The sequence below is a fragment of the Otolemur garnettii genome, unplaced genomic scaffold (assembly GCF_000181295.1).
Source record: "Otolemur garnettii isolate 467f Iridium unplaced genomic scaffold, OtoGar3 scaffold00339, whole genome shotgun sequence".
In the NCBI taxonomy this organism is placed as follows: domain Eukaryota; kingdom Metazoa; phylum Chordata; class Mammalia; order Primates; family Galagidae; genus Otolemur; species Otolemur garnettii.
In genome coordinates, this window is record NW_003852734.1 from 7,548 (window position 1) to 22,039 (window position 14,492).

Sequence of the window (14,492 nt, forward strand, 5' to 3'; positions counted from 1 at the left end):
GGCTCCGTCTCAAAAAAAAAAAAAAAAAAAAAAAATTCTCCAATGCTTGTTTTTTGTGTAATTTTCAGGAGAGAGCTGGAAAAAGATGAGTCTACACAGTTGTCTCAATTAGTAGTTTTGATCCCACTCATATTTTCCACTGAATTTGTGTTGCAATAATCATATAATCACTTTTTAGTCCTGGCTTCCTTTCTTCTTCATTTTATTACTTGATGTCTTTATGTTTCTCGCTCTCCATTATTTTTTGGTCATCTCTGCTTCTGAGGTGTCTGTTCTCTGCTCTCTCTGATGATTACCCTATATTCTGAGAGATGTGAGAAGTGCACTTCTAGTTCTGACCAGAGTATGAAGACATCTCATTTACAAAATGAAACATTTCACATGGGATTTTCACTACAAAGATTTCAATACTAGTACTATACCTATTTCACTCATTGAAAACAACCACTATATACATGTTGTACATTCACTCACACTGAACAAACATCAAAATCAATTTCTAGATTCTTTATTTTATGATACAAATCAAGGATGGGGAAATATAAATAAATAATATACATACAAATATATAATACATCTACAAATAATATTTACAAAATATATGATACATATATTAATATGTGTTAAATTGCACACAAACTTTATGTCTGTCCTGTATATACAAGCACATATCTCCCTGGAATATAAATCCAGAAAAAGTGATGATTAATCAAAGATCAAGGATGAGCAAACCAAACTGTCTCTCTGTACTTGGAGCTCCCTACTCATTTGCCATGCCCGAAGTTGACGTTCTCTATCTGTTTGCCACCTCTACATTGGCATTTAGGTCTTTGGAACACCAGCTTCTGATGTGACTTACATCCCAATGAATTATTATGCCCTAATTGTTTCTAAAATTGTTAAAACAGCAATATTATTGTCACAAACATGAGCACCACAGAGTCTCTAAATAAACTCTGCCTGGAGAAGTTGCATTTTCTAGTGTACAGGTGGGGTGCTGTCCACTAGAAGAAAATTTACGTAGCACATAATTTCTTTTTTTGCATGTCAAATTCGGAGGGATGTTATACGCAAATTTTATGCCATTTTGTATTAGGGACTTTGATATCCACAAACTTAGCTATCTGCAGGGATCCTGGAATCAATTCTCCAGGGATGCTAAGGGATACTGTACTTTATCAAGGTTACAGCTGGTAAGAAATGGAATACAAGCTTTAGGTATACGGTTTTGAAACCGGTTTGTAAAAGAATACTAGGCCACTTAGAGTCACAATTTGGCTCTTCATTTTTGAGTTTATCAGACACAGTTTATCAATATAAAATCTTGCTTTTCATTGCATATATATTTGTGTGTCAATTTGCCTATTTTATGAGAAAATTAGCTGAAACTAAGCAAATAGGCTTATTATCATGAATAAGCACATATGTTTTGAATACATCCTATATTAGACAATATTATGCCGGCCTCTAAGGATACAGAAGTGAACTAGACATAGTACCTGCCTATTAGGAAATGTGAAATAAAATGATTCAAGGCAGAAAGCATGATTAAGTCTAAATAAAATGATTATTCATTAAAAAATAGATATGCTTCCTAAATGAAATATACTTGCATGCATCTGATAACATAGCTTTAAAATATATAAAATAAAATTTAATAAAAATTATAAGAACAAATTGATGAAGACATAAGGGATGCATTGTAAATTGTTATTTCATCTTCTTTGAGAGTCTTCAGTATAGCGTAGCTGCTTCTATAAAAATTGTAATTTTTTTAAACTAAATAATTTATTTAGTAATTTATAGGTAGCTATAAAATTGGCTATTGAATGCTTAAAGAGTTCAAGTAAATATCTGTGATTTTATCTGAGATAAAAACAGTACTTAAATCCAATAAAAGGTAAAATGAAGAATGGTATTTGCTTATAGATGCATTTATTTAGTACTGTAATTTTGAAATATAAACATTAAGAAATTGTAAAAAGTGCTTTGTTGATTTTCTAATGTTTTAATTTGCAGAGTAAAAAATAAATATTAGTCTTCGGACTTTATAAATGTCTCTTTATATTTGTAACTAAATTCTATAAAAGAATTTTAAATGTGTTAACACATTTTTAAAGTCAGAGACCAAGTAGAATTTTTCTCACTGATTATAAAAGTCACTTTGCATGGTTTTAGTTAGCATATTCACTTCTCTGGTCCATGCATGCAAAGCAAACACTGTCTATATAAAAATTTTATACCTGGTCATAGGAGAGGAGTTCACTGATTATTTACTGTACTCTACATTCCAAATGTAAGCATCAGCTCATACCCAAATATTTAATTTAGAAACATAGTCTTCCAAATACTTATATTATACTACTATGTATTATTTAAATCTTTAATTGTTTGTATCCTTCCAATTAACAGAAATTATGAATGCATATTGTAATATTTTTGGTAGACAAAAAAATAGAAGCAACAGCTATAGATAACAATTTAAAATGCATCCCCCTTAAGCATCTGTAATTCGGCAGCTGCTGACATAAGTGTTTGGCTTGCTACAAATCCATTTCCTATCTGTGTAGATCCTGGCACTACTGATTCCATTGTCATTTAGATAGGCACATTCTCCAACTCCTCTGATGCCAAACCTAAAACCAAATGAAAACGTATTAAATATTACTAACTTCAAAATCCATATTTGTTCCTCTCCTACAATCTCCAGCACCCCCATTCCATGTTTTTTTACTATGAATAGAAGAGCAAAAGTTTGTCATTAATATTGCTTCTTAGTAAGATGCACCGTTTCTGTAGTTAGTTTCCTTTATGTTTTCAGGGTCCTTGCTTGAAAATAGTAAGTTCATTATTCATTCATACCAAACCCAGTTATGTTGTTGATTAGGTATTTAGCTGGTGATCGCTACTGTACCCAAATGAAATGTTGCCATCAGTGGCCTTCAGTTTCAGCCTTCTCCCGAACTAGTTCATAAATATGTGAAAAAAAAAATTTTCTTATTTATTAAGTTCCTAAAATGGCTTATTGTCTTTGATTAAGGGATGATTGAGTTCCTACTTTTTATCTGCTCCAATGTAACAGTTACATTCAAAATACCCCATTAAAATATTCACAATCCAAGGAACTCTTACCAGGGTCCTTCTGGCAATAGAACTTTGGGAGTGATTCCTTTAGGTTCCCTGGGTACTTTCCTTTTGTGAGTGGATGCAGCTCCTATAAGAGTGAACTTAAGAGCCTTGTGGACTCCAGTTCCTCAATGGCTCCCTAGGATTGTAGGACCTCTGGGATGTGCCAGTAGCAGTTCTATCTATGTTCTAAACACGCATTTCAGCAAAGAAAAGCTTGAAATCAGTGGATATAAATGCAAGTACTATCCCAAATGTCTCCATCATGTTAGAGATTTCAACTGAAATCACAGTAAGTTTTCCCAAAGGCACAGCTGCTAAATGACATTCCGAAAGAGGATTTACTTTTCTTACCCCATAGTGTAGGGAGCTGTGCATGGTATTACATTTCTCATCTCATGAACACAACTCACCCACAGGACAGCACACAAACACAGTAGAAGGAAAAGAAGTTTCAAACGTACGAGAGGGTGTATTCAGTGTTGTCTGTCCACTTCCAAATGTCCTGTGCTGATTCTCGGCTAAGGCCAATCCAATGGTCAGAGGGGCCTTTGTATCTTTTCAGGAAATTCTATTACAAAACACAGAAAATGACAACATGTGTCTCTCTCTTTCATATTACTCTTGAGTCTCTTGGAGTCTCATGGTATAACTGGAAGGCACATACTTTGGAATTAGACTCATTCTCAATTCTTAGTTTATGACAAATGTCTCTGACCCTAAATTACATTAAGAGGACAATATATCCCAGTGTGACAGGGAAAGTTTCAGTTTATATCTGTTATTCCTCCATAATTAATGCCTACTTTCAATGCTCCAAATGTCCTAATTTGAATGACAAATTGTATGATTAGCCTCTTTCTTAGCAGAATGAGAATAATAATTTTGCAGGTTAACTATGGGTTCTATGTAAGAAGATTTATCTAAGAAGTCTCACACGGTTCTAGGAAGAGACTATACCCTCAACAAATGTTAGACAATCTCATGCTTCAAATTTTCTGTAAAATCAGATCCTTCCTCATATTTCAGCTTTAGCCCTATGCAGCTTACTCATATCAGGGGCCAAGTAAGTAAAAGAAAACAAGACTCAAAAATATTTCTTACCAATTCCTCCACAGTTTCAAATTGAGCAAGGTTGGATTCTAAGGAGGCACAGAAGGTTTGACTGAATGTCCAATTCCTTGTGTCTTCAGAAAAATGAAAACATTTATTTCCAAATCCAATCCAGCTTTTCGGGCAGGCAGCATACAGAGAGGGTTCTGAGACCACCTTTTCCTGTCTCACTAAAAGACAATTACAGTGAATTACAATAAATACATTTTCTTATCTCTTTTATCTCTCTCCTTTTTTAATTTTTGTTTACTATCCTATTTTGGATTGTTGCTTTCCTAACTGATCACTCAAGAGTCTTAGTCTAAGCACAATGGTCATCAGTTCAGTGGTCTTCCAGCAGGGTACCTGGACCCTTGACGTTTTAAGGTGTACATGAACACTAATAGTTTTGAGGAAATTGATTTTTATAGCAACAACTATCCTCTTTCCTAAGATCACATATTCCTTTTTTCCACATCTTCTTTCATAGCAGCCTTCCTCCTCTTGGTAACAGAAAGGCAAACTCATTGTCTGTCTTGGATTTCACTATGCTGTATTTCTTGGGGCTACAAAACCTAAAACAGAATTTAAAATATGATTTTTTGGTACCAAAGTATAATCTAGAGCTTCTTGTAGGTTTTTTGCATGTGTGTGACATACAAATACAATGTACATATGGATGAATATATATATAATTTTGTTATAAATATATATATATTTATGCATTTTATTCAGTGACATGCCTCAAGCATTTCACATAGTGCCCAGCATGTAATGGAGCTCCAAGAACACAGACCATATACATGTGTTAAGAATATCATACAAATTGGAGACAAAGTAACTTACCTGACAGAACAATAGAAAGTGCAACCACACCTGCAGTTAGGACTGCACTGATGAAAAGGTAACAAAAAACCTTGGGAAGTGTTGAAGGAGATAGAACTGCCAGACATTTTCTTTGGAGATCTTTACCTATAAAATACAAATATCAGAATCTCAATCTCATGAAGGTCCTAGGGACAAAAAGTTAAATTGATCATAGAATCAACTCTAAACTCAGCTATACTTTAGATCTCCTATTGCCGACTTACATCACAAAAGGTCCTGGTCCACAAATGATAGCCATGACCCAAATTAACTAGCCATAGTAAAAACCGAATTTCTGCCCAGGGAATCTTCTAGTTAGAATAGAAAAAAAAATTTTAAAAATGTAGAAATTAGGATGAAAAGAACATAAATAATTCAGAGTTACCTCCACAATACATAACCACAAAACAGGTTAAAAGTACTGAGGGAAACATTAGAAAATAAATCAATGTTATACACCATGTTAACAGAATAGATTAAGAGAAGAAAAAACTATGAACATCTCAACAAATGCAGCAAAAGCATGTGAAAATTTATTATTTACTCATCTATTATAACAAGTCTGGACAAATTAGAAGGACCTTCCTCAACCTGAATGGACATCTACAGAGAAACAGCAGCTACCATCATACTTAATGGTGAAAGAATGAACATGTTCCCCCAGTGACCAGGTAAAAGGCAAGGACGTCTGCTCTCACCTGTCCAATTTAACATTTTACTGGAGGTACTAACAGGGGCCATAAGGCAAGAAAAAATAATTAAATGCCATACAGACTGAAAGAAATCAAAGTGTTTCTCTTCATAGAGAATATGGTTGTCTGCATATAAAATTCTAAAGAATCTACCAAGAGGCTACTAGAATAAAGGAGGTTATTAGCAAAACTGTACAATACAATGTTAACATATAAAATTGATTGTATCCATAACTAGCAATTCTCAAGTAGAAATTAAAATATAAAAATAGTACCGATTATAGTAACATCAAAAAATATAACATAGGAGGTGTAAGGACCAAAGTCCCCACAAATAAGGAAGTTATGGGTGGGTAGCAAGACCTCAGCTGGGAATGACTGTGCACATGCCTTGGGGACCTCAGCATTGGTCCACAAGGCCAATCGTGTCATGAGAAAAATGAGGTTCCAGTTTTCAAATGGAGCAATGGCAAGGCTAGCTCCCATGAACGGACCAGGGAATATCCACACATTTCACGTTTCCAGACTGTTGATTTCTTTTTCTCTCTTTTTAAAAAAATTTCAGATTATTTAAGCATACATATGGTTAGGTTACACTGTTTGTGTTTGTTAGGTAACATCCACAGCACTGACAACCCACAACTTCATAGTGATTTGGGGATATATTGTTAAGCAAAAAAAAAAAAAAAAAAGGGAAGTGCAGAAAGGTGAGTATAATATGGCATATTTTGTAAAATAAAAGGAATATAAGTTTACATTTGCATAATGAACGACTGGAAGGATATACCCATCACTTATTTTAACAAGTTCTAAACCACTAACGTGCAAAAACAGCTCACATTTGCGGTTCATTTGTAGAATCTAACTATAAAAAGCAAAGGTTTCCGTTGAAACGCCTTACATGTTAGCACCTGCTCGTTTCCCCACCACCCTCTCTTACCCACAAGTTCTTTCCTAACCCTTCTTAACTTCTTCTTCTCGGTTTCAACCCACCACCTCCGGTATACGGGGCTGGTGCCCTACTCCTTGAACCACAAGCGCCCCCCACCCTTCTTAACTTCTTGCTAAAACAAAAGTCAGTTTCAGTTTGATTTTGAGATGAGATGTCCGATTAGTTGAAGTCAGAGTGTTATTCTTATTGCAGCAGGCCTAAAGAAAATCTTCACTTATCCAACTCTGGACTTTGATAAACTATTGGTACCTACTACACTGCAGATGATTCTCATGCATGATTACTAAGTGAATGAAGTCAGACTCTACACTTTACTGCAGGAGTCCAGTTGGGTAGCCTTCTGGAAAAGCAAAAGTGTTAAGAACAGAAAACAGATCACTGGTTGCCAAGCACAGAATAGGGGTATGCAGGAAGTTTTTTGGGAGGGAGAATATGGTTCTATATCTTGATTTTGATGGTGGTCACATAATTATATGTCTTTGTGAAAACCTATAGATATGTACACAAGAGAGAATTTACTGAATATAACTTATACTTTTAAAAATGTTCCTGATGATTTTCTTTCAACCACTACATTTTACTCACTAAACATAGATCTTTAAGAACAACAGGGAGCCTCAGCTTACATTCAAAGGAAAATCTAAATAGTATTGCATGGTTTCAAGCAGTATACATCATTAGAGTATATAATGAGTTAGAGTATATAATTAGAGTATATAAACTCCTTATAAAAATTTCAACTTCATAATCACCCACACTTTCATAAGAAAGATATAACACAATTATAGCCCAGAGAGAGGGAGAGAAGAGGAAGGCGACAGGAGGGGAGGAGGATGGACGGGTGGAGGGACAGTAATCGGTAGGACCTCACCTACTGTGCATATTGCAAGGGTACATGTCAAATATATTAATAGTAGAGTATAAATCTTTATACTCTAATTTATAAATTAAATAAGTGAGATGAACACTGTGTCAACCAGTGTGATGTAAACAGTCCAAATGGTATATAAAATCAGCACATCATACCCCCTAAATACAGTAATGTACACAGTTATGAGCTAGTAAAAGAAATTTCAACCTTCATTCTTTCTGGCTCAACATTAAAGCAAAAGAGTCTTTGAAACTCAGTACATTATGATTTCTAGGATTTTTCCACTGTTACTAGAGTAATATGTAAATCACCACTTAAATTTTCCCCCAAATCTCCCATTGGCCTCTCTTACTAATCTTCTAAAGTCCCTGCTCTCTCCTGGTTTTTCCCTGTCTCCACTTCCCCCTACTGATGTCCTGGCTCCATTTCTCGCTCTTGCTTATTTCTCTTCTGCTTTTCTTAACTGTGTTTCCTATTCTTATTTCCCAATTCCTTCTCGGCCATTTGGTTAAGATCAAGTATAGTACTACTCCTGTCTCCCTCCTAATTCATATGCCACTTAGGAGTACACACTGTTGGGCCAGTGTGGTGGTTCATGCCTGTAATCCCAGCACTCTGGGAGGCTGAAGTAGGTGGATTGCCTGAGCTCAGGAGTTCAAGACCACCCTGAGGAAGATTGAGACCCTCTCTTTAAAAATTGCTGGGCATTGTGGCAGGGGGCTGAGTCCCAGCTACTTGGGAGTCTGAGGCAAGAGAATCACATAAGCCCAAGAGTTTGAGGTTGCTGTGAGCTGTGACACCATAGAACTCTATCGAGGATGACATAGTAAGACTCTATCTCAAAAAAAAAAAAAAAAAAAAACCCAGGCTTTGGGGGGGGCACCTGTAGCCCCAGCTACTTGGGAAGCTGAGGCAAGAGACTCACTTAAACCGAAGAGTTTGAGGCTGCTGTGAGCTCTGATGCGACAGCACTCTACCGAGGATGACATAGTAAGACTCTATCTCAAAAAAAAAAAAAAAAAAGAATACACACTAAACACATGTCCTTCAAATTTCTAGTTGGAAAAAAAATTAGGAATTATCTGTCAAAAGAATAAAGAAATAAACTATATTGCTGGAAAGTTTAAACTCAGTTTTAGGATCCAAAAACTTATAAAAAGAGGATGCATTTAAAAAGAAGTTTCACAATTGCATTGTGTAACATTGTTACTGTCAAACATTTAGTTTTGTAACCACCAAAATTAGCTGAAAAATAACATTCTTTACAAATTTTCTCTTTGAGTTAAATATGAATCCTATTTTCCAGGAAATCCAAGGTTCTTTACTGACAAAAATAAATAAATAAAATTTAGGAGGAAGGGTAAAGGAAAGAAAAAGAATGAAATAAAAGTTTTTCAAAAGGCAAAAGAAAGAAGTTCAGTAAAAGGGATCCTTTCTGCTGGACTGAATTATAAACACACCCCCTTTATTTTGCTTCCTTCTTATAAAATTTGTCATAAACTGAAATGCTAAAGGACTTGCTGGTGATTAGTTCCAGCTTCTCACCCTCACCCATGTCTTTTTTAAAATCACAAATGATCTGTAAAACCAACTCTAAAAGGTTGTTAGAATTGAACCTCACCACTCTGGCACATAAAGGACATGCTCTTCAACATTCTACTGTGACTTGCCAGAGTGCAAGTTGCCAGAGACCTGGGAATATAGAGGATAAAATAGAAACACAAAGAACATTTTCTTTCCTCATCCTTTTCTTCATCTAATTCGCTGTTCATCTCTCCTGCCCCAGAAATATTTAAGTAACATACATAGTAATACAAGAAATGATGAAAAATTGCACAATTCTCTCACCCAAACACATTCTTTCTATAGAGACTATTAGATGCTAATGTACTTTTTCAAATTTTATCAATTGCATTACCAGACTCTCCTTTCTCCATGCAATCTCTGAATGTAGGGTCTGTCTGAAGCATTTTCACGGAAGTCTCTGAAGCCATGATCTTCTCGCTTAGAAGAACAGTCTGAAGTAGATCAGGAAGGAAATTGAGAGCATTAACACTGTGAGATGGGGTGGCACTTGCCTCATACGCCAGAGGTGGTGGGTTCAAACCCAGCCCCGGCCAAACTTCCCCCCCACAAAAAAAAAAAACCACTATGAGATGACATGTGTATCAGTGAACTTTGAGTAATTAACTTGTCTGGTTCACAGCCTACAGAAACACCAAATGTCCCCTACAATGGCTAAAATTAAAAAGGGTTTAGGGGTATAGGATACCACTGAAACTCTTACCCACTGCCGGTAGGAGAATAAATATTTATATCAACTTTATAACACTCTATGACATTACTATTAAGTTGAACATAACTAAATCATAATCTAGTAATTCTACTCATAAGAATATTTCCTCCCCAACAAAAAATCTATGCATACTAAACGGCATGTACAAGATTGTTGGAACAGCATTATTTGTAGTATCCAACATGGAAACTCAAATGCCCATTAATAGTAGAATGGAAACACATTATGGTGTATTGATATGGTGGAGGATATTATACAGCAATGAGCACAAACAAATTCCTACCACAGCAACAACATCTCAAAACATAATTTTCAGTATAAGAAGTCAAACACTGTAAAATACATCTTGAACTGTTTCTTTTATACAAAGTTCAAAAACAGACAAAGTAGTCTGTGAAGTCAAGAAATAGGATTCTTTTGTAAAGCAAAAGGGGAAAAGTGATTACCAGGGGCCCAAGAAGGTTTGAACACTGCTGGCAATATTTTATTTCATGATTATGGTGGTGGTTGGAAGGATGGTGCTAACTTCATGATAATCCAGTATAAATTTGTCAGAGATCTTAGTAATTGTTCACTTTGCTAAATAAAAATATTTACTAAGTAATTATATTTGAACAAAAAACAAACCCTGTTTTAAAAATATAATAGTACACAATTTGATTTCAGAAGTGACCTAAACCTTGCTTGATTTGACTGAAACTAAACTCTGAGCTGCTTCTTGATCCTCTATTAAAGGAAAACAGAACTTAAGCTCAACCAACCAGAGAGCAGCCAAGAAATAGGGACTTTCAACAGAACAGAACACGTAAGGCACTAATTTCTTTCTTCTGCTCCGACATTTTCCCCATGAGGGCTTACTCCTGTCAGTTAGAATGTTAAACCTCTTTCAGCTTGGTGTTTCCCAATTCATGAATTGCTTCTTCCTCAAACTTTTAAAAATTGTTATTGTGCCTCAGGTTTCCCTTTAGTGAGATACAAAAAACATCTCTGTACTGTATTGATAGTACTCTGATTCCTAATTCAAAATAAAAATTTGAATCCAAATGAGAGATCAACTTGGTATTTATTTTTAAATCGAACAGTATATTTTGATACAACTGTAGGTCCACATGAGATTTTAGGAAATAATACATGGAAATTATCCAATATTCTCTACTAATATGAAGCCAGTAGATAATGTAATGCATGCCTGCAAAGGAGAAAAACTCATTTTAATTCAAGTTGGGGGAAGGAGTGATGAAGGAGGGGGAGGAGGTTGGGGTAGGGCTGGCGTGTCTAGCACAGCTTTTATATGTGGGACATAACCACAAAGGGACTCTACCTAACAAAATCAAATATTTTGTACTTGTCGTTTGTATCCTCACATTAGCCTGAAGTAAATTTACTTTTCAAAAAGAAAAAAGAAATAATTCCTGGGACATCTATAGGAGAGGTCGGACAGATTTTCTAGAATTACCCAGCCAGGGTAGAGAGACTGCCATTTATTTGTTTATTGTATTTATTTTCAAATTTCAGAAGATTAAGGGAGTACAAATATTTTTGTTACATGGATACACTGCGTATAACGCTGAAGTCAGGATGGGCATTTAAATAGATCATGATTGTGCTTAAAGTACCCGGATTACTGCAGCTAGGAGCAACATCTTACGAAAATAGAGACACTCCTAGTTGAAAGACAAGTCTCTCCAAGATTAAGGTGACCAGATTTTAACATTGGTAAAGAGGGACACCATTGACCGGGGGAGGGGCGGGCGGGGCCTGACAACAAAGCAAACTTTGATAAGCAGTTCTTGATAATCACTTCTCAACAATTATTTGTTATTATTACAGTTTAACATTATAAAATTAACAAAAATAATATAAAAACTCATATCCTCGTGAAATAGCCACATGGCAGCCGGAAACCGTATATTCCCCTACTGTTCTCCCGCCCATCCGTGCATTCTTTCCAAAAATCGGGACTTTTTTAAAACGCCAACAAATTGTTAGGAATCGGGACTGTCCCGCCAAAAGTGGGACGTCTGGTCACCCTATCCAAGAAAGCTGGGGCACTGTGTTCTACAAATACAAGGGCACTCAGACCAGTTCCAAATGGATCCCTATCTTCTATTAAAACACCAAGGTTTTTGGAAGTCCCAGCTTTCACAAGTTTCCTCCCCAATCAGGGCAAAGGGGTTGGTGCAGAGGCGCCTGGGGCAAGTGGGAACGGGGAGACAGCGAGTGGGTGGCTCTGAAACAGAACACTGGGACCACTTGTTTCTCTATCTAGGCTTTTGCAAAAGCCCCTGAGCCACAGACCAAAAGGTCAGTTCGGAAGAATTCCCCAGTGGCATCGTCTGAAGTTCAGTAAACTTGTGCCACCCGAAAGTTCTGCAAACTGATGAAGTGAGCAGGTAACACGCCCGAGACATCTGGGCAGATCTGTCTCCCTAATGGTCTGGTATGGACAGACACTCACCCCTAGAAAGGCCGTAGCTTGGTGTCACTCTCTTCGGCTCCCGGAGAAGCTGCCTTCTTTCGCGCTTTTCGGTTCTCCAGGTGACTGCTTCTCTTTCACCCCAACCCGGGAGCGCTACGAAAAGGCAGCGCGAGGTTCCCAACGGCAGAAACTTGGACTCTCTCTCGTCCCTACGACTGGGATTCCTGGAGCCCATACAAGCGCTTCGCAGTCCCGCCAACTCACCGCCAAGGGGGAAGCCACTCTTCCTCTTCACCGCGGTCGCCTCTCCCCCAGACTGCGGGGTGGGATGTGAGGTCATGGCCCTGCGTAACGCTGCCAGAGCGGCACTGAGCCCTCCAGCAATGGCATTGAGTCTTTGTGCTCTTCCCGGCGGCTGAGCGGAGCAGGCGCAGAGACCTCCCGACTCCTGGAGTCTCATTACCTTCCTTCCCACAGGCGGGAAGGAGCCCCCCTCCAGCGCCTGTCCGGGATGTCCTTCCTTCCTTTCTCCCTCTCTCTCCCTCCCCTTTTCTGTTCCTCTCATTTCTCTCTCTCCCCTCTCCACATTCTGTTCCTTTCCTTTCTTCTATTTCTTTTCTTTTCTTTCTCAAACTCCAAAAAACAGACATGAAAGAATCTAATTTCAGGACCTTGCATTTGGACCATGTTTGTCAGATGTTACCACAAGTGAATGCAATATAAGTACATAATTATTATATATGTAGAGAGAGAAAAAATTAAATACCTAAGCATAGGCTTGTTCGTTCCCAGAACTGCATTCAGAATTCTCCTGATCTCAGCCTTTGCTGCCCTTCCTATTTAAAACAGAAAGCTGAGATTATGTAAACAAGCACATAGCCTAGAATTCTTTTTTTAACGCACATGCATAGAATGTAAATTATTTGGCTTTTGAGTAAAATGATTATTTGCAAAGGGGGCTGGTGAAGATCTGCTTACATTCTCCCCACAATAAGAAGTCCGTCCTGACACTGGGCAGCTGGGCTCCAGATGGCAGAGATAAGGCTACAGAGGCCAGGCACCTCCCTGCTACCCTCTGGGATTCCCAAACACCACAGATGCATCTGCACTCTCCTGCTGCCCACCGGTGCTCTCCCTTCAACATTCTAGTCAAATCCTAGCTGTTTGTTCATTGCCTTGGTCATTTCCTGGCCTAGAGCACCAGTTGTCTTTAGGCAGTCATCTCACTGACATCATTTAGTTACAATTTTAGACTGGCATAGTTCAGAATGTAATAGTAATCTTCTATGATAGTTACCTATAAGTACACGGTTTTCATAATTCTTATTTTCTATTTTATGCTTATTCTGATTATATTTATTGACATAGAATTTTATGACTGTGGAATCTAATTTGTAAATGTGTTTATATTTTGTATGTCTTTTTTAAATTTTCTATTTCCATAGTAATTATTTATTGTATATTACAAAAATAATCAACTTCTGATGGATTAGGGGTCAAACAGATATTTCATTACACATCAAAATGTAATGGCACTTTATTTACTTCTCATCATAATAATCTTATCTCACTTAACTCTCACATGATTCTCATTTTGTTAAATTGGAGCTTGGCAAGTTTAATAACCTTCTCATTGCTACATAGATACTGTGGCAGGGATTGGTCCAAAGGCTTGACCATTATTGACTATCATAATGGTCAATTTGTGTCATGACAGACCACTATCAAATAAAAATTGCATTGCATAGAGTTCAAAAAGGGGAGAAGATTTTATTTAAGACTATTGGAATGGGGATCAGGACTATTCCCATAAGGGAGAGAGATTGAATTCAACTCTGCTAAACGAAAGTCAGGAGAGTTTGTAAACACCCTAGGAGTGTGGTAGTGGAAAAGTCTAGAAGAATGTTGAGAGAGAAGGTGGCACAAGATGATTAAAGCATCTGTCCATCTGTGTTTGCTAATTGGACATGTGGAAGTTAAACTCCTACCTTCTAACAAAGATGGAGAGACAGTGGAAGTATCTTGATAATTATGTTTCAAAGAGATGGTCCCAGTTCCTCAAGAAGATATTGCTGGCTTGTAAAACTGGCAAGAGGCTAGACAGAAGGTTTTAAATCTCAATGGGAAGAGAGAAAGAACTTAATATTAGGGCGGTGCCTATGGCTCAAAGGAGTAGG

At 37.1% G+C, this 14,492-nt stretch overlaps 1 protein-coding gene across 2 annotated transcripts; it reads right to left on the reverse strand.

Annotated features, from left to right (window-relative positions):
* Window positions 1-1,990: 1,990 nt before the first annotated feature.
* LOC100965484 (C-type lectin domain family 2 member D11-like) lies at window positions 1,991-12,436 on the reverse strand. Of its 2 annotated transcripts, none has more exons than XM_023509083.1 (6): window positions 12,355-12,436; window positions 9,519-9,618; window positions 5,065-5,190; window positions 4,231-4,409; window positions 3,591-3,697; window positions 1,991-2,636 (listed from the first exon to the last, which is right to left on the reverse strand). In XM_023509083.1, the coding sequence occupies exons 2-6, from the start codon at window positions 9,592-9,594 to the stop codon at window positions 2,498-2,500; spliced, it is 627 nt and encodes a 208-aa protein (XP_023364851.1). In that variant the 5' UTR covers window positions 9,595-9,618; window positions 12,355-12,436; the 3' UTR covers window positions 1,991-2,497. The 2 variants fall into 2 exon arrangements, with proteins under 2 accessions (XP_023364851.1, XP_023364850.1); XM_023509082.1 differs by lacking the exon at window positions 12,355-12,436 and adding an exon at window positions 9,757-9,917 and having other exon boundaries at window positions 9,519-9,662.
* Window positions 12,437-14,492: the final 2,056 nt, after the last annotated feature.